The sequence below is a fragment of the Papaver somniferum genome, chromosome 9 (assembly GCF_003573695.1).
Source record: "Papaver somniferum cultivar HN1 chromosome 9, ASM357369v1, whole genome shotgun sequence".
NCBI lineage: Eukaryota > Viridiplantae > Streptophyta > Magnoliopsida > Ranunculales > Papaveraceae > Papaver > Papaver somniferum.
Genome location: NC_039366.1, coordinates 82,755,352 through 82,774,924, shown reverse-complemented (window position 1 = coordinate 82,774,924; position 19,573 = coordinate 82,755,352). Strand labels below are relative to the sequence as shown.

The 19,573-nt window shown below is 43.2% G+C and overlaps 2 protein-coding genes across 2 annotated transcripts; both read left to right on the top strand.

The window, feature by feature from the left end:
* The first annotated feature begins 521 nt into the window (after positions 1-521).
* On the top strand, positions 522-14,868 carry LOC113312209 (protein SENSITIVITY TO RED LIGHT REDUCED 1-like). Its single transcript, XM_026560965.1, has 2 exons — positions 522-1,154; positions 14,641-14,868. Exons 1-2 carry the CDS (start codon positions 522-524, stop codon positions 14,866-14,868), a joined length of 861 nt encoding a protein of 286 aa, XP_026416750.1.
* Positions 14,869-15,478: 610 nt separating this feature from the next.
* On the top strand, positions 15,479-18,436 carry LOC113314102 (TIMELESS-interacting protein-like). The gene is made up of 5 exons (XM_026562867.1): positions 15,479-15,847; positions 16,045-16,167; positions 16,922-17,030; positions 17,289-17,407; positions 18,110-18,436. Exons 1-5 carry the CDS (start codon positions 15,482-15,484, stop codon positions 18,332-18,334), a joined length of 942 nt encoding a protein of 313 aa, XP_026418652.1. The 5' UTR covers positions 15,479-15,481; the 3' UTR covers positions 18,335-18,436.
* The last annotated feature ends 1,137 nt before the right edge of the window (positions 18,437-19,573 follow it).

The following is a 19,573-nucleotide window of genomic DNA, read 5'->3' as shown; positions in this document are numbered from 1 at the left end:
GACTAAAATAAATTTGTAAAAATATAAGGACTTTTAGTGTGCTAAAATACAATATATGGTGTACTAAATACAAAATATAAGTTAAAACAAAGGATTTTTATGCAGGTTTTGGAAATTTAGGAGGGGGCTAGAGCCAGAGTTAGTCAACCCTTGGCTCCACCCATATGTTTTCCCGTAAATAGGTATAAAATCTTATCCGAATGCTAGCTGATGCTCAATTGAAATTAAGGGAATATCAGCATGACCATGCAGGTATGAGTATGAAGGAGTGCCCAACTTTGTAATATATACTTTGGTACTTAACCAGCATGCTCCAAACGAGCATCGCGAATTAGAAAATCCAACCCCTTATCATGTAATTTATTTATCATGTTTTTTTGATAAATCATTTTGAGTCTTTCAAATGGTGTTTATTTATATTTTTAAGCTAATCGTTTAAATCCTCACAAAGTTAGTCATTTTGTTCTTTTAAAGATTTCAGATTAAAAGATTTGATTCTACAATCAGTTGAAGACTGAAGCATGGCAGAAGAGAGTCCACAGACACTTCCAGCTACCTTTCCCATAGTTCAAATGCCTGTAAAATCCGGAGAAGATTGGAAGGTTATTGTACCTCGTCGTGGAAAAAAAAGAAGAAAAAGAACCAATCCCAAAATTGAAACCGTCGAACAAGCACGATGGGCTCCTACTGATATTGAAACTGACCCCGAAAAAGAATCCATATTGATGCAGAAGATTCAGATATGCATGAATACTCTTGAAAATTCCAAATTTTACAGTACCATCCTGAATCAGATCCTAACTCCTCAAATCATGAGTTACTTCACTAGTGTTTTAGCCTCCGAACCTAAGATGCAGATGGTTATATATGGTATTGGCAGCATTGATTCTTATGAAACCCCTCGATTACAACTTGCACTTGCAATATTGATTAAGAGAAGATTTGACTGGATAGGAGATATAGAGGTCTTTGATCCCCTGCTTTCAAAAACAAAATCTAGTGTTTTGGAGGCTTTAGGTTGTTCCATTTTGCCAGTAAACGAACAAGGGCAGAGACAGGTTTCGAAGCCAACGGTGTTTTTCATGCCACATTGTGAGGCCGTCTTGTACGATAATCTTTTACAGGCAAACCGGAAATCAGAGTTCTTGAATCGTATTGTATTTGTGAACACGTAAATCACGTAGGCATCTATATGTTCACAAACAATATTCAAACTCTAGGTACCAACTCGTGCTGATAATACAATGCCATTGATTCCTTGGCTCAAAACCTTCGGGTTTATCATAGCCTCATCTAAGAATACTGCGAGTGGCGTTTACGCAAGGGGAGATAAAGAAGACAAAGCATAAAAGTAAAACTCATGAAGCGTTAGACAAAAATAAAGTGCTGAAGTGTAAATGAGACCGGGATTTACGTGGTTCAGCACTAAGGCCTACATCCACGGGGTTGTTGTTTCACTATGTACTTGATGGTTACAAAGATAGTTGAGTGACTTTGTAGTTTACATAGGTCTATCTATTGTAAAGGACTAACTTACACTTACAATCTTTTCTCTCTCTCCTTCCCCAGTTTTTTCGATCCCTTTACTCTTGGTGGAGAGGGGGTATTTATAGGGTTAGAGTGTGGGACCCATCTCTGAAGGCCGTTGGAACCTTATCTTCTTGTGTTTTGTGTCAATCACGCAGGGGTCTTCGTTCGTAACTTCATCACGCAGATTCATCCTCGTTCGTTCCACGGGTTGATCGACACGTATGCTGCTCAGAGTGTTTAATGCGGGTAGTTGAGGCGCCTGCTCGTGTCAGGCAAGTGTTCTCTGCCTCTGTCGCGTCCATGTCAGTACATCTTCTCTCCATCGTTGATCTTGGCTTCTTTTGGGGATGAGATAAAGTAACTCTTTGGGAGTTATTTGGTGCTCCGCAGTACAGCGTGTTACCGGAACATCCTTTAACTTCTGCCCTTAGATTTGTTCGGGCAAAGATCCAACGTCGGCGGGATGGGTATCTTGGCTGTGGGCACATGTCATCATGCTTTGATGACTTTGTCCGCATGCTCTCCACGTATGTTCCTATATACACGTGTTTGATGATGAAATATGTGCACACAATTTGCCCCTTTTCTTCGGGCTTGAGTGTTTAGCGGGAGCATTGAAGAAAATAGTCGTTACATATTCTTCCTCTCTCCTAATAACTTCTCCTAGATACTTGGGCATGTTTCTTTATTCGTGCATTAATTGCTCATTTAATGGGCACGTTTCCCATTCCTCTCTTAACTTCCTCCTCTTTCTTTCGAGTATATTAAGGAAGAGAGAAAAATTAATTTCATTCTCTCCGTCTTCATTCCTTGCTCTTCATTCCTTGTTCTTTAGCCCTTAAATTCTCTGTCAGTCTTCATTTAAATTCTCTGTCAGTCTTCATTCTTCAGTCCTTAAATTCTCTCCGCCTTAGCATTAATCACACTTGCCTCCTCTTTATTTCTGATTTGTTCTTTCTGCTGCTGTTTTTGCTGGTAAGTTTTTTCTTTTCTTTGTTGTCACTGTTTTACGCTATGTTGATTTGTAAATTTTCTGCTACTGTTGTCCCTTGTTTGTGATGAAGAACTTCTTTTAATGCTTGCATGCTAGTTTGCCCCTGTTCTTCGTCTTAAATCAAGGAGGCCATTGTTTTGCTTGAGCCTTTCAGGGTAGGGATTTAGGGAGTTTCGAGCATGTATGCTAATTTTAGGGTTTCTGCGTTATCGTGTGTGGATTGCTATTTATGTGGTTTTTTTGATCTTATGATGTCTTTGTGTTTTTTTTTGACTTGTTTATGATTAATCTTTTCGCAGCCATGTCTGACCGTCCGCGGCTTCCTTATCAGACTCCTGGTTCTGGTCTATCGAGATCTCCTCCGCGTAGAGAGTCTCAAGATGATGTTCGTAGAAATCGAGTTTCTTCTGGGGGCGAAGGACTCATCTTCTAGGGAAGAGGTTCCTTCGACAAATCCTTCTGGGTATCGAAACGTTGTCGATCGCGCGGTGTCTCGTCCTCGTGATGATGTTAGGAGTACGCAGCCACCGACTCGTGCTGTCGCTTTTGATGTTCCTCCTCTACGTTCTGTAGAGCCCGAGCGTCATCTGCCGCCCCCTCCTATAAGTTCTTTTAAAGGGAAGAATACCAAAGGTGGTGTTCCGAGGGCTGAGTCTTCAAAAAATCCTTCTTTGAAGAGAAAGGCTTCCGAGGCTTTCATTGGTTCATCCGGTCCCGCCGAGGAGGATGAGGTGCCCCATTGATACGCAGCGTTTCGGTCAGCAAGAAAAAAGTAACGTTCAAGCATATTGATCTCGAAATATTCAAGGAAAAGCATGAGCTTCAAGCCTTCGAGGTTCGTTTCTATGCCCCTGAGGATGATATTACTTATGAGCTTATCTCAAGGTATGAGTTCGATGAATTTCATTTGTTGACTACGGTTGGAGCGTTCGAAGCTGGTCTTATGCTGCCGTTGTACAAGTCAGGTGATTCCTTCTACTATGATGTGCTTGCTAGTCGTGAAGGCTCTTCCACCAATACTCACACCCGTTCTGTATCGCAACTATCGGGGAATTATCTCCGTGCACTGAGGGAGTGCTATCTGCAGTAAGGGGGAGACGAAATGACTTGTTACGTTCCCAATCCCGCGGAGAAGGAATGATACTCCTGAGAATTTCAATAACTCCTTCGGTGATTACGTCAATAGTAGGAACCGTAAGCCGTGGAGTGTTAGCCTTCGGAATCTCGCTGCTCCTCGGGGCGAAATTCGTCTGTTAAATGAGGTCAGCGATGCCAAGCTGAAGTATGTTCCCGGCACGGAAGGGTCTAGTCAGCGGAAACTTTTTCCGGCACGCGAGAGGATCAAGCGCGACCATGACTACGAGTGGCACGCTACCGTTATCGAAGTTGTTGGTCCTTGGGCGTACGGTTGGATTCCCGGTCCACGCGGTTGGCGTCCTACTGAGAGTAGCAGGCCACGTGAATCTCCTCCTGCTCGTTATGGAGATTTCTGTCCCTGGCGTTTAAACTTCTCAGGTATGAATTTTCCTATGCCCTTGACGTCGTTGAGGGAGACGAGGAGGAAGGTTCTGGTGCTATACTTCCACCGAGGAGTGCCTCGACTGCCCAGGTATGCGGTTTCTAGATGCGCTTTTCCTTCTTTAGAAATTCAATGTTCGGGGAAAAATAACTCTTTTTGTGGTGTTGGTTCAGGTGTCGGAAGAAAAAGATTAAGCCGAAGCAGTCTTCTACCATTGTGATGGGTGAGGCTGAGGCTCATGAAGAAGTTACAGTCCGGTGAACGAAGAGTTTGCTGAGGATGAGGAGATTACAGATGGGGAGGAACGTACTGATACTTCCCCTCTCAATGTCGAAGAAGAGGTCCGTGCAGGTCATGATGGTGATGAAGGGAGAAACAACGCGTGGTAGCTGATGGCGGTGTTAATGGTGATATTTCTGTCCCTGCTGGTGATGCCGCGGATACTCTCCCCACCCTTTCTCAAGAGTTTTCTTTTGACCGGATGTATTCCACAGGGGAGTTCTTCGACGATGCCCTCGATTTTCCTGAGGACTTCTCTCTACTTTCCCCCAATGACGATTGGGATGTGCTCGGGGTTGCTGATAACGAAGACGCTGCTGTTCAGGATGGTGGCGCGGAGGAGCATGGTGCGCATGTTGGTGCCGACATTTGTGCTGAAGGGGCCGTATCAGAAAAGGGGAAGTCGGTGATTGATTCGCCTGCCGCGGATCTTCCTCATTCGCCGACATCTGAGGGTGAGGACGCCATAATGGATTGGCTCAAGAAAAAGGATCTGCTATTTTCCCTCATCCCGCCCCGGTTATTACTGGTGAAAAGGATTCTGATGCGTATACCCGCGTATGATGGAAATGTCTTCCAAGGCGCGGGTATCTGAGGCCTGGGGAAGAAATTTGAGTGTTCCCGAAGCTACCCTTGTCTGAGCCTCCTTCTTCCGTTGCGGATATGATGGCCATAGCCGACGGGTATCAATATGGCTTTCCTCAGCAGCGTGTCTTGGAGGTAAATTTTCGTACATATTTCTTCGTGACGATCGAATTCTTCGGTAAAATAATGTTTGTCGTCTTGATGTGTAGATGATGAGGAGTGAGCATTGTAACCACGTGCTGTATCAGTTCTTCAAAGCGAAATCTCTGAAGCTCGAGGCTAAGCTTCGTCACAGAGAAAAGGAATTATCTGCGGCTGAGGTGGAAATTGAAGAGCTGAAGAAAAACCTCAAAGAGAAAGAAAAGCTGGGTGAAGCGGAGGCTGGTCTTCGTTCAGAGCTTGCAGTCGTTCGCGCCGAGTTAGAACAAACTCGCGGCCAAGTTTCAGCTTTCACAGGTTTGGCTCTTTTTCCTTTTTCCCTCGCAATGTGTCATAATTCCTTCATTACTTAGGGTGTTCTGTCTGAGTCTCCCCATGCTATCTTCAGTGGGTGGCATCCCCGAGCTGATATGGCTCCGCAATGAAAGGGCACGGCAGAAATCTCGTATCAAAGAGCTTGTTGAGAAAATTAAAAGCGAAGCCAAAAAGTGGGACGCTCGGGCTGAGGTATGGCGCGCAAGGCATGTTCAGATAGTTGATATGCAGAATCTGTATAACCATGACTGTGCTTTATTCAACGGTACACTGTTGTGGACACGTGAGAATTTGCGGGAATCCCATGAGCGTACTTCCTTGTTGGAGTCTAGGATACAACTTCTGGAAGAGGATTACAAAGGCTCGATCCCTCCCTTTTCCAGGAGTTAAGGATATGTGTTGTGTCTTGCCAGAGAAAGGACAATGCCCGTGCCGAAGCCGATGCTCTAAGCAAGGCCCTTGCCGCGTCCCGCGCTGAAGTAGCTCGTCAGGCTGAGTCTGAGAGAAATCTTGAAGTGTGTATGTACAGATTGAGCAAGGGGGTATCAGAGATAAACAAAGAGGTCGACCACCTTCGTCACATGGATTCGATGAAGCAGGTAGAATTAGATGCCAGTCAATTTACTCTCACCAACCTTCAACTAGATTATAAGAAATTATCCGCGGAATATGACCATCTTGATGAAGCGCGAGATGCGGTTGTTAATGAGTATGAAGAGGCTTCGGCTTGTGTCGAAGGTATAACTCTATTTCATCGAGTGTGATTGTGTCTTTACTGTGCTAACTCCCTTGTGTTGTCTTTTTCAGAGCTCGAGGGACAACTCCGCGTTGCAAATGAAAAGCTTAAAAAGGCTCAATCTTCCTTAACGCAGCAGGAAGAACAGACTAATCATTTTAAGAGTTTGGCGGCGTCCCGCGAAGAGGCCGTTGGTGCAGCTTCTAAAGAAGTGAATCGTCTGTCTTCATTGTTATCCCAAGCCCAACAGCGGATGATAGTTATTAAGCACAAGGCTCGTTTTCAATTGGCTGAGGAGACAAACAAGATGGTGGAGAAGATTGAGCTTGGCCTTAAGACCGAGCATGGCCTTGTGAAAAGATATCCACGTCGTCCAGTGCCTGCTTCCCTGCCTGGCTCTTCGGGACCCTCGTCTGGTGGGAGCGTCCCTTCAATTCTTCGGAACAATCCTGCTGATGTGGTGGCCTCTTCTAAGTAGAGACCGCAGCATCGTTATCCTTCCGTTGAGATTCCTTGTAAATTTTTGGTGAAAAGAGAATATTTTTGGTGTGTATTCCTTGTAAATTTTGGATGTGTATATTTACAATCCATGGCCTTGTCTCTTTTTGTAACCAACCTTTATGAAATGGATCATTTTTTTGATATACCTTCGTGATCGGCTTGAGACCTGTCACCCCGCTGGCGAACCCTTGGCCAGAGGATTCCCAGACGGTGGGGGCCGAGGCAACGTTCTAGGATATGGGGTTAAAAAATTTACATACACCCATTCCGTCGACCCGTTGCCTTAAGATTGGTTGGGTATCTCTTTCTGCTGGGTGCCTTCCCCCTGGTCTTACACTTATGGATACTGACGGGGGAGCCCTGAGAGATTGTAGATTAACTACTTTCCCCAATATTGTCGATAGGTTTAGTTGATATATATAAAGCTTGTTTGATTGATAGGTTGAGGCCTGCAATTCCTCGTCCAGAGATAGAGACATGTAGAGTGGTCACGCTCCCTTTTTCTTCTGGTACCCTTCACGCAGTTGCAAGGCTGCGTTGCCCCTATGGGAAGTATGGTTTGAGCCACTTAGCATTCCAAGGATGTCGGAGGACTTCGCCTTTCAGATTACGAAGGTAGTAGGAACCGCTTCCCGCAATATCGTGTATTATAAAAGGTCCTCCCCACGTAGGTGCTAACTTTCCCCATCTCTTCTCTCGTTGATACTGTGGGATTGTTCTCAACACATACTGCCCCTATACAAAATTCCGAAGCTTTACCTTTTTGTTGTACTCCCTTTCAAGTCTTCGTTGGTAATTTTCCATCTTCTGCAATGCTGCTTCCCTTCTTTCTTATAGGTCGTCCAATCTCTCTAACATCATGTCTGTTGTGAGATTTTTCTCCCACGCTTCGGTTTTTGTGGTTGGCATGAGTATCTCTGTAGGGATGACTGCTTCAGCTCCATAAGTGAGAAGAAACGGGGATTCCCCAGTGGCAGATCTTCGCGTTGTCCTGTATGCCCATAACACATTGTGTAACTGTTCACACCACCGCCCCTTATGTTCGTCTAATTGTTTTTTGAGGATAAGGGCGAGGGTCTTGTTGGTGGCTTCCGCTTGTCCGTTGCTTTGAGGGTATATAGGGGTGGATTTGTTCTTCCTTATTTTGAAAGCATCGAAGAGCATGTCTATGTTTTTCCCTTGTAATTGCTTACCATTATCGGATACGATTTCTGCTGGTATGCCGAACCTGCAGATGATGTTCTGGAATATGAAAGTAAACACATCCACGTCTCTGATCCTAGCTAAGGCTTTAGCTTCCACCCATTTACTGAAGTAGTCCGTGGCTACTATCAAAAATCGTCTTTTCCCTGATCCTTCGATGAAAGGCCCGACGATATCTATGCCCCATTTTGCGAATGGCCACGGGCTATCTACAGAATTTAACATTGTTGCTGGCGCGTGTATCTTTTTGGCGAAACGCTGACATTCTTCGCATCGTCGGGACATTCTTGCGGCATCCTGTATCATCGTGGGCCAGTAATATCCTTGCGTTTTGGCTTTGTCGGCTAGTGATCTCATACCGCTATGATTCCCTGCGTCCCCATAATGGATGTCATTTAGAATTCGGTGCCCTCTTTTCGAGATAAGCAACGTAGTAACGGTCGAGGAAGGATTTCTTGTACATGACCCCATCCCGAAGATCATATTTCCTGCTTTGGAGAGTATTTTCCTAGCCTGTTTATGGTCCGCGGGTAAACTTCCCTTTTCGAGAAACGCATGGATCACCGTTCTCCAATCATCTTCGTTGCTGAAGTCTTCGTCTTGATTTGCTCTTGACAGGATATCTTCTTCGTCGAAATCGTTATGGATGTCCTCTCCTACCTGGTCTTCGGTATTTTCTTCCACTGTATCTTGATTGGTAGCGAAGGAGAATTGAGGTGTAATCGAAGGCTCGTATACCCTTGTTATTTTAATAGCTTCGATGCTTTCGTCCTTCAGCATGGATGATATATATGCCAGGGCATCTGCGTGCCTGAGATCCCTTCTGCATAAGTGCCGGAACTTGATGTTCGGAATTTGTGACGCCAATGTTTGGACCAAGGCCATGTAAGCTGAGAGGGTGTCATCGTACACGTTGTACTCGAGCCCTATTTGCCGTATGACAAGCTGTGAATCACTTGTTAGTCTTACGTCGGCTACTCCCATCTCTATTATTATTCGGAGGGCATGTACGACTGCCTCGTATTCGACGATGTTGTTGGTATGCTCTTTGAATTCTAACCTGAGTGCCTGTACAATCCTTTCTCCGGTTGGGGTGGTGATGACAATGCCTATTCCTGCTCCTTCCTTATTTTTGGAACCGTCGACGAAGACTTCCCATTGTCTTTGACTCGAGGGTTCGAGGATATCCATTGGATCCTTGTTTCTTCCTCGGCTTCTGGTATTCCCTTAATCTCATCGTCGTTGTCCAGGGGAAGGTCTGCTAAGAAATCCGCCAAAACTTGGGATTTTCGAGAATGTTGAATTTCATGAATGATGTTGAATTGGTCCAGGTGGGTGTTCCACTTGGCTATTCTGCCCACTTTTCCCGCGCTTTTGAGGACTGCTTCCAGTGGTGCTTTGCATGGGACCCGGACGAAGTGAGTTAGGAAGTAGGTTCTCAGCTTTTGAGTAGCCCATACCAATGCTAGGATAAGCTGTTCGATCTTTGTGTAGTTCCTTTCCGCAGAATTGAGGGTCTTACTGAGTAATAGATAGGTTGTTCTATCTTCGTATTGGTTTTGACCAACACTGCGCTGACTGCGTCTTCGGTTGCTGCTATGTATAATGCCAAAACCTCATCAGGATCCGGCTTCTGCAGGATCGGAATCGAAGCTAGGTGTTCTTTGATTTTTTGGAAGGCTTCTTCGCATTCTGCGGTCCATTCAAACTTGCTCCCTTTTTTGAGAATATTGAAGAAATGTCTGCATTTGTCCGAAGATCGGGCAATAAATCTGCCCAAGGCTGCTATGGACCCATTGAGCTTCTGAACTTCTTTTAAATTCTTTGGGGATGGCATTTCTACTATGGCCTGAATCTTCACTGGTCTACCTCGATGCCCCTTTTTGTTACCAAATACCCGAGGAATTTCCCTGAGGTGACACCGAAAGTACATTTCTCTGGATTTACTTTCATGCGGTGTTTCCTCATTGCTTCGAAGATGTCTCTCAGATCCTTGTGGTGATCTTTGCGCAGCTTGCTTTTGACGAGCATATCGTCAACGTAGACTTCTAAGGTGCTTCCAATCCATGGCCTGAAAATAGCATCGACCATTCTTTGGTATGTTGCCCCTGCGTTTCGAAGTCCGAAAGGCATTCTAGTGTAGCAATAAAGACCATGTGGTGTGTAGAACGCTGTGTGTGGCTGATCCTCTTCTGCCAGGGCCACTTGGTTGTAGCCAGAATGTCCATCCATGAATGACAGTTCTTCATATCCTTCTACTGCTTCTACCAGCTGGTCTATGCTTGGCAATGGATAGCTATCCTTTGGACATGCTTTGTTGAGGTTAGTGAAATCGATGCATATCCTAACCCCCCCCCCCATTTTTCTTAGGAACGACGACCATATTGGAGATCCACGTAGGGTATTTGACCTCCTTGATGAAACCTGCGTCTAGTAGTTTTCGAAGTTCTTTTTCCACTGCCTTAGATATTCCGGCGCGACTTTTCTTATTTTCTGTCTGAAAGGTGGCGTGCCTGGTTTGATGCGCAGCTCATGTTGGATTATTTTTGGGTCAATCCCAGGCATATCTCCTAATTTCCAGGCGAATACATCTGCGTATTCTTTAAGTAACTTGGTCAGGGAATCTTCTCTCTTTTCGTCCATTATGGTCCCTACTTTGATCATCTTCGGGTTTTCCTCCTCCTATGTTGATTTCTTTTACGGGCTCTACTGGTGTGAAAACCGGCTTCGGATCCCCGAGGACTGGGGAGTTCTTTAATTGCTACTTGGTATGTTTCTGTCCAGCGTTGGCTGCTGAAGTACTTGTCTCTGTGTTCCGGACATTATCATCTTTGGTCAAATCCCTTCCTGTAGTTTCCTTGAGGAACTGGTCTATGGCCTTCTCTTTCGCAACTTCTTTATTTTTAAGTCTTCGGGTTTTGTGTTGCTTTTCTTGTTCGTTGTTGATGCGATCCTGAATGGCTTGGCACTCTCTTGCAGAGACCCGATCTCCCTTGATTTCCATTACTCCCTCAGGTGTAGGGAATCTGAGATATTGGTAGTACGTTGCCGCCACCCCCTTGAGTTTATGTAACCATTTTCGTCCAATGATGACATTGTAGGGGGACGGGGCGTCCACTACGCTGAACCGTGTTTCTACTTTCATGGGTCCAGCGTCAACCTGCAACACGATGTCTCCCAAGGGCTTCGTGGGTGCTCCATTAAATCCATAGATGGTGTAATAAGAGGTCATTAGATGTTCTTCATGGAGCTTCATTCGTTTGAATGCATCGTAGAATAGAACGTTCACTGAGCTCCCCCCGTCTATGAGGATCTTTTTAAGGTTACATCCAGCCACGGGTAGTGTGAGGACCAAGGGGTCGTTATGGTCTTCCATATCTTCGTCGATATCTTCAGCATCGAAGATAATAGGGGAGTCTATCCAATCTTCATGTTCGTCCACCTCTATCCCATCGATCTTATACAATTCGCATCGGTCCTCGAACTGCTTCCGTAACCTCTTTCCTATCTGTGTTGTAAGTGAGGGCCCTGCGGTTTCAGAACATGAGATGGTGTTGATTGTGCGGTTCCCTTATGGAAGTTGGACTGGCTTGGTTAGTTTAGATCTATCATCTGCGATATCCTTTCGTATGTAATGTTTGAGCTCGCCCGCATCAATCAATTTCTGGATCATTATTTTGAGGTTTTTACACTTTTCGGTCTGGTGCCCGTTGAAACAGTGGTATTCACAGTAATCTTTGGGGTTAGTGTAAACAGTAATCTTTGGGGTTGAAACAGTGGTGCCCGTTGAGCTTTGTGTAAACTTCATCTTCGAACTTCCGATCGTCTTTTCGCCTTTCGTCCCTTCGTTCTTTCCTATCTTCGTGGGGTCGTTCCACCGAGCAATTCCTTTTGGTTCCAGTGGTTTGTTCTGCGGAATTTGTACGGTGAGTTCTCTGTGGGTACGCCCTCGGGTTTTCACGCTGGATTTCTTCAAGACGAGCGTGTTTTTCAATAATTATTCGAAGATCCCCCTCTGTCTTGGGCACGCTTCCATGAATCTCAACAAAGAGTGGACTCATTCGGTCTAATCCCCACTTGTAGCAGTTGATACTTACCACCAGGTCCACACTTCCTATGGCTTGGCAGACCTTGTGCCATCTGTTGGTGTATTCCTTCGTGGTTTCCTTATAGCCGATTTCCAGTGAAAAGAGCTTATCCATTCCAGTATTAACAACCTTGTTGTACATGTAAGTTCTTAAGAACTTTTCTGCGAGTTGGTCGTAGGAGTGGATGGAGTTTGGCGGCAGATTATCAAACCAAGACAATGCCGATCCCTTCAGACTCGATGGGAAGTATCTACAGAGTATTGCGTCGTTCTGGCTCCATCTAGCCAGTACACGGTTATAATACCGAATGTGTGCAGCGGGATCGCTGGATCCGTCATAGCATTCGAATGTTGGGACAGGGCATTTGAGTGGAATAGGTGTGTTGGCCAGGCGATGAGTTAAGGGTGTGGAGTTAGCCTCTCTCATGACTTCTTCCAACCTTCCTCCGCCTTGTCTACTTTTTAATTGCCTGATCTCTGCCATCATTTCATCACGCAGCTCTTCCATCGCGCGGTGGTGCCCTACATTCCTCTGCTCGTGATAGCTTGACTCTCCATCGTTATAATCTGGGTCGGATGCGCTACTTCCTCTGGCCGCGTTTCCATTGGACGCTACGATGACTCTTCGGTCTCGGTTTGGTTCGGGTGCCTTTGAATTTGCTTCATCGAGTTGTTGGCTCGTCTTTGTGCTTAAAGCAATCCGGTCTTTTAAATCCTGGTTTTCTCTGGCCAACAAAGCCACAGCATCCGCGTAAACCTTTTGGCTTTTCTTCAATTCTTCAAGTTCGGCCATCAATCGGTCTGATTGGTTCGACCCTTGATTGGGAGTCCCAGCTCGTGCTATTACGGCCACCGTGCCGCCTTCTTCTATGGTTTGTACTAAAGGCGGGGGAGGTTCAGCTTCGATTGTTGGCATTCCCAGATCGGGCGGAGTGCCCATCTGCGGTGTTAGAGCCACCTGCACAGTTTGATTCAACTCATTGGTTGATGGCATTCCGAAGGTTGGCGGGTGCGCGGGTTGGTACGTTCTGGATTCATCCACCCTTATTTTGGTTGGTGAAATTGATTCGTAGAAAGAGTTTTCACGGATTTCGTAGTCTTGGGGACTGCCGCTGTCGTATTATATTTTTTTGCCGCTGCTCTGAGGGCCGCGGCTGCAACGGAATTAGCATTCATAGGCGAAGTGATTTCCGCAGTGTCCTGTCTCTGACTGGTCATTTCGGCTTTGTCTCCTTTCTGCTTGCTCCGGGTGATGACCGGGGTTGTCCTCGGTGCTTCCTTCGACGTGGCTCTGGATTTTCCTACTTCTTGCATCTTTCTGCACAAGGGAATTTCAAACAGCGGGAAACAGAAATGTCCGTGCGGATCGGGTTAGTTTGCGAAAATTTCTAATTCCACGACAGGGAGAAACTGCCCGAGGGACACAGAGAACTCTTAGGGTAGCCCATTTGATTCAAACATGAGTTAAAGTATATGGATTAAATTCTTATTAAAAGTGCGGATTCATTGAAAGTATGAGGAAACGCGAGAAAACCCCTTTTAAAACTGCACGTAAATCCTTTGAAAACTTACGAAAACCCAACAGAAAGATAGGTCCGTACGAGATCTAGAAAAATGTAGATCTGTGGATCTAAGTAATAAATCTTTTAACCAGTAAACGACGATACTGTCGGTAGTACCGAAGACAACGGGTGCGTTTTTGGACATGGCAAAGTTAATAAAAGATAAATACTGTTAAAGATAATGAAGCAGAGCAATTTTACCGGGACGAAGTCCCTGTTTCTAGCGCCAAATTGTGAACACGTAAATCACGTAGGCATCTATATGTTCACAAACAATATTCAAACTCTAGGTACCAACTCGTGCTGATAATACAATGCCATTGATTCCTTGGCTCAAAACCTTCGGGTTTATCATAGCCTCATCTAAGAATACTGCGAGTGGCGTTTACGCAAGGGGAGATAAAGAAGACGAAGCATAAAAGTAAAACTCATGAAGCGTTAGAAAAAAATAAAGTGCTGAAGTGTAAATGAGACCGGGATTTACGTGGTTCAGCACTAAGGCCTACATCCACGGGGTTGTTGTTTCACTATGTACTTGATGGTTACAAAGATAGTCGAGTGACTTTGTAGTTTACATAGGTCTATCTATTGTAAAGGACTAACTTACACTTACAATCTTTTCTCTCTCTCCTTCCCCAGTTTTTTCGATCCCTTTACTCTTGGTGGAGAGGGGGTATTTATAGGGTTAGAGTGTGGGACCCATCTCTGAAGGCCGTTGGAACCTTATCTTCTTGTGTTTTGTGTCCATCACGCAGGGGTCTTCGTTCGTAACTTCATCACGCAGAGTCATCCTCGTTCGTTCCACGGGTTGATCGACACGTATGCTGCTCAGAGTGTTTAATGCGGGTAGTTGAGGCGCCTGCTCGTGTCAGGCAAGTGTTCTCTGCCTCTGTCGCGTCCATGTCAGTACATTTTCTCTCCATCGTTGATCTTGGCTTCTTTTGGGGATGAGATAAAGTAACTCTTTGGGAGTTATTTGGTGCTCCGCAGTACAGCGTGTTACCGGAACATCCTTTAACTTCTGCCCTTAGATTTGTTCGGGCAAAGATCCAACGTCGGCGGGATGAGTATCTTGGCTGTGGGCACATGTCATCATGCTTTGATGACTTTGTCCTCATGCTCTCCACGTATGTTCCTATATACACGTGTTTGATGATGAAATATGTGGACACAGTAATATTTGGCAACATCTTCGAGAAGTATGCAGAATCTATTTTGGAGTTTAAGAATCTACTCTCATTTGATAACTCTGTGAATCATGTTTTGACGATACAGAGATTTTCAGCCGAGGTTAAGATTGAGATAGTTTCAGATGAATATTTTAGGTCATTTCATGATTCAAGTTGGCACTTCTTCAATCTGGATCAAGATATGGACCTAGAACTTAAAGTGCATTAAATGATCTGAAATTATTCTCATTCGGCAATCTCTTAAGATTTGAATATCCATTTTGGTGGTCTCTAATCTCTATATACTGATTGATTAGAATGTTTTATAATTCCGTTTTTGTATTGTGGCTGTTACCTATTTAAAGAAATTGAGGTTGGATTGTTTCAGTACAATACCGGTCTGTTTATCTATTTAGTACTGATAGTAATGTGCTGAATTTCATAAGTGGGATTTCGATGGTCGATTATTCAGCTTGGGTATGTGCAGCATAGCTTGTCAGTTAATGGCAAGAGTGCTACACCAGCTATATGCCTTTTGAACAAGTTAAAAGGAACCAAGCAGATTAAAGAGCAAACTGCAAGTCTGCAACGCGATGATTAGAAAACATAAGCCCAAAACTGCTCAAGGTGAATTTTTGAGCCAAAAACAGAAATCAGTGCTAGAAAAGCCTATGGAGATGCTCGAACTGAATTGACTTGGTCAATGGTCAAAATTGGACTTTTTTGATTTTTTCCCCTAGGTTTTCCCTCCATTTCTTCCCGCCAAGAAACACTATTGGGAATATAAGAAACCAAATGCTCTACAGAAGTTGAAATCTAGACTTTACAGAGAGAGAAAGGAAATGGAGAAGACCGGAGGAGGTGGAGGAGGAGCACCACCAGCAACAGGGTGTTATAAATGTGGTCGTCCTGGTCACTGGTCTAGAGATTGTCCATCATCCTCTTCGGCGACAAACCCTAACCCTATTTCCACTTCTAATACCAATCCCAAATCTAACACTTACTTCAGTGGATCTTCATCATCACCTTTCAAAAACGCAGGTGGTGGCTTTTCAAAACCCTTAATAGACAAACCTATTGAAAAGCCCAAAAAAAATCCAAGAAGTAGACCTAAACTCACTCCTAACCTTCTCCTTTCTGATGATGGCCTTGGTTATATTCTTCGTCATTTCCCTCGATCTTTCAAATTCCGCGGTCGCGGACATGAGGTATTACATCTTTCTCTCCATTTCCATATTTCTTCTTCAATTGTGTCTGTCCATGAGAAATTAACAGGCTGAAGATCTGGGAAACCTAATAGCAATTTTTTATTAACTGGTCCAATTTCGATTGGCTGTTTTTTATTACTGCCGTGTTTCTTTGTAAAAAAGGATATTCCAATGATTTATTTTGGTGGGTTTAACAGGTTGATGATCTGGGCAACCTGATTGATCTATACACTCAATGGCACCATCGTCTGCTTCCTTACTACTCGTTTGATCAGTTCGTTGAGAAAGTGGAACAAGTTGGCGCCACTAGACAAGTTCGGGTAATGTTCTTCTACCATTCCACATCTCTTTCCAATTTTATGTTTATTGTTTTTAAGGGTAACGGTGAAGTGTGACAATGTTGTGATAATTTTCTTAATACAAATGAGTTTTTGCTAAATATAGATAGGAAGGTCTAGACAAAAACATCCTATAAATGATTGGCTGTGTTGTTTTGGCAGTTGATGCTTTTGGACCGCAACTATAAATTTCTCCATCCCCGTAGCACAATAACCTACAGCTCCTCGTAAACCCAAATGCCCCCAATATATAACTATCAAAAGTAAACTCTTTACGCCATATCTGATTTGTAATCTTCAGTTGTTTTTGTTGCCAACCTGCCATTATAATATGTATCTCCCTTTCTTTTTCTTATCTCAGTACTCTGATATCAACTTACTACATTATGGAAATGGATTAGTCTTTTGTTTCTAGTCTATGTAACATTGGAGTGAATCAAGAAATCTTGTTAAAGGAAGATGTTTTTGGAGAAAACAGTCTCAATGTATGAGACCATGACCCCTATGCGTATTTGATGTAATGGTGTGTGGTGCATATTTCAACCCATTAGACAGCCAGAAAAGGGCGTCAGAAAAGCCATAAACTGTACTTTCAATTTATTCAGGAACTATTACATCAAATTTACATCTTTACCTGGTCATAGTCAAGAACAAATTTGATATGCTTTTTGATCATTTGCATTCTTCAGGTTTTATTTCTTTTTAATTTGTTCAATTTTATTTTTATTTTGGCCAGACATGTGTTAGAGAATTGAGAGACAGAGTTTCTCATGGAGGGGATCCCTCAAAGTTACATGAACCACCTGTCCACCTTAACGAGCCTGTTGAGCCAACTCCTGAACCAGGTAAGCATGTATAATTCGCTCTGTAATATTGGTTAAAGAAACCTCTATTTGGTCTGCACCCATTACCTTATAGATTTTCATTACAGACTATAAGTATGCTTGTAAATGGTAATTGTTACAGATTTTGAGAGTATCATTTCTTCCACCATATTTTGGTTGTAAATACAAATTGACGATGAAGAATATGCTCAATTAGAGAAACTTGTGTTATAGATAACAAACTCAACCGAGTTTTGAACAAAAACTTTTTGATTGCAGAGAATGCTAACAACTTGGAAAACCCTATTCCTGATGTGGGAGATTCAGTACTGGAGACCCACCATGATATGGATGTGGAGGAAGAAATGCTTGATGAGGTTTACCAGGCGGCTACTACAGTAAGATTTATTTTCTTTACCTATTCTATGAACTTCTCGACCCTTTTCTTCTGTAGTTTTCATTCCTTTGTCAAATATTCACAGTCTTATTAGCTTGATCATGACTCATCAGGCCTATTGTTGCTTATCACAGACGAGCACATATTGCACAAAACATCATTTGAGAAACTTTAGAAGGAAAATCACACATGGAGTAGGGTTTAGCAAAATAATCTATTTGAATAGCTGAATACTGCTTACACCCATCACCAACTCAAATGAGAATAACCACAGGGATGGTGTAGGGTTTAGCAAAATAATCTATATGAATAGCTGAATACTGCTTACATCCATCACCAACTCAAATGAGAATAACCACAGGGAAGCTTTTGTATAAATAGTAAATCAAAAGACTCTTAGTTACTGTAAGAACACAATTGTGTTGTATCTCACAGCATGAGTATATATATGATATGAAATATCTGGCTTTATGACTCTTCCTTGGGTATTAGCTGAAAGATGTGTCAACCTGAATATATCTGGCCCGCCACTGGTTTATGTTGTAGGTCGACTTAATGGATACACTCGCATAATCAGATGTCTATAACTGTTTCATAGCTCTTCCTTAAGTAGTAAAATGTGTGAAAGAAACAAAGCCATTACGGCACATGATATAGCAACACATAATTTGAACGTGAAAAGTTACAGAACTTTTAATTACAGGAAACAAGTCATCCATCGCCACATCCAGTGACTACTTCAACTGCTCAAGTACCATCTGATCGCAGTAGTTCACTAAATAAATTACCAAATCAGCCATCAGATAATGGGGCAAGTGGTTCTAGCACTTCCCAATTGTCTGATGAACAAAAAGCTCGTATAGAAGCTAACCGGTTGAAGGCTTTAGAGAGAGCTGCTGCTCGTGCCGCCCTGTCGCAGGCAGGTTAAATTGTTCTTTTTTGTTTTGTACATTTTTCTTGTACAATTTACCTTTTAATGTTCAAAGACATGCCTACAATAAATGAATGATACTCTTCTAAAGTTGTTTTTTCATTGCCTTATGTGTGATAAACTGTCACAGTTCAGGAAACTTTAGGAAATTGAACAACAATTCACAGTAGGTGAGAGAAAATTTTCGGATGACCAGAAACTATCAGCAAAGCTAGCTTATTTGTTTGACACCAATACAGTTTATTATTCACAGCTAAGTTTTAACAGACTTGTGAATTCAAGCAAAGCTTCATAGTTGCGGTCAGATGACCACCCATCATTTTGGGGGATCAACGGAAGCTTCATAGCTGCTGTATTATACTAATGTATAATTTGGAATTCTACATCATTTTCCCCTTGGTATCTTTATAAAGACATACCTACTTATGATGTTTACCATATCATCTTCTAAATGCCTCTGATTTTTCCTGACCACTTTTTCGATGGTTCAAGTTGCATTTCTCAATTTCCAAACCAAAACCAAAACCGAGTTGGACATACAAATAAATCAAAGGATTCGAGTCACATTCTAGTAATTTACACGATTCATCAAATTGTTGGCGAACTACAATCGCATTACAATTCGAACATAGTTTATCACACTATTAGTGAGCTAGATAGATAAATTTGTTGGTCTGTGAAGGAATAGACAAATAGTGGCATTCAATTATTTCTCATTGTTTGATGGGTTATACGCGGGATGAACACACCAGTTCCGCTACTGCATTTATTTCTCACTTCATCGTGTTTGAACAGAATCGGACTTGTATAATATCGGTGTTCATGAATCCAGCAACTGAACAAACCACACGATTGTACCAGTTTAATATGCTGACCCACCTTTGATCTCCCTTTCTGTGCCGTCTTGGAGTTTCCTGAGTTGAGTTTGGTCCTATTTTCATCGTCGGCATCAGTTAAAATTAGAATCTGCCTTCTCAAGTCGGCATACATCTCATCATCATAGTAGCAATAGTCGCAGTCGTTTTTGTTCACGGTGGAATTAAGATTCGTATTTTTCATATCCATGGAAAATGTGTGAGAGATTGGAATGAGAGAGTATGAGACAGCTTAATAAGGATGATGATTTTGGTTTTGAAATTTAGTATATATAGAGAGAAATGGACATCTGCAGAGGTAGAGAAGATAGGAAAATTAAGAAATCCATTTGCTCGGGTCAAGTTTCCATTGTTCAGGTAA

Excerpts from the sequence above, each read along its gene's own strand:
- LOC113312209 (XM_026560965.1), top strand. The coding sequence starts at position 522 with ATGGCAGAAGAGAGTCCACAGACACTTCCAGCTACCTTTCCCATAGTT. Across the intron at positions 1,155-14,640 it reads AATCAGAGTTCTTGAATCGT|ACAGTAATATTTGGCAACAT; the intron begins ATTGTATTTGTG and ends AAATATGTGGAC.
- LOC113314102 (XM_026562867.1), top strand. The coding sequence starts at position 15,482 with ATGGAGAAGACCGGAGGAGGTGGAGGAGGAGCACCACCAGCAACAGGG. Across the intron at positions 17,031-17,288 it reads TGAGCCAACTCCTGAACCAG|AGAATGCTAACAACTTGGAA; the intron begins GTAAGCATGTAT and ends TTTTGATTGCAG. Across the intron at positions 17,408-18,109 it reads TTTACCAGGCGGCTACTACA|GAAACAAGTCATCCATCGCC; the intron begins GTAAGATTTATT and ends TTTTAATTACAG.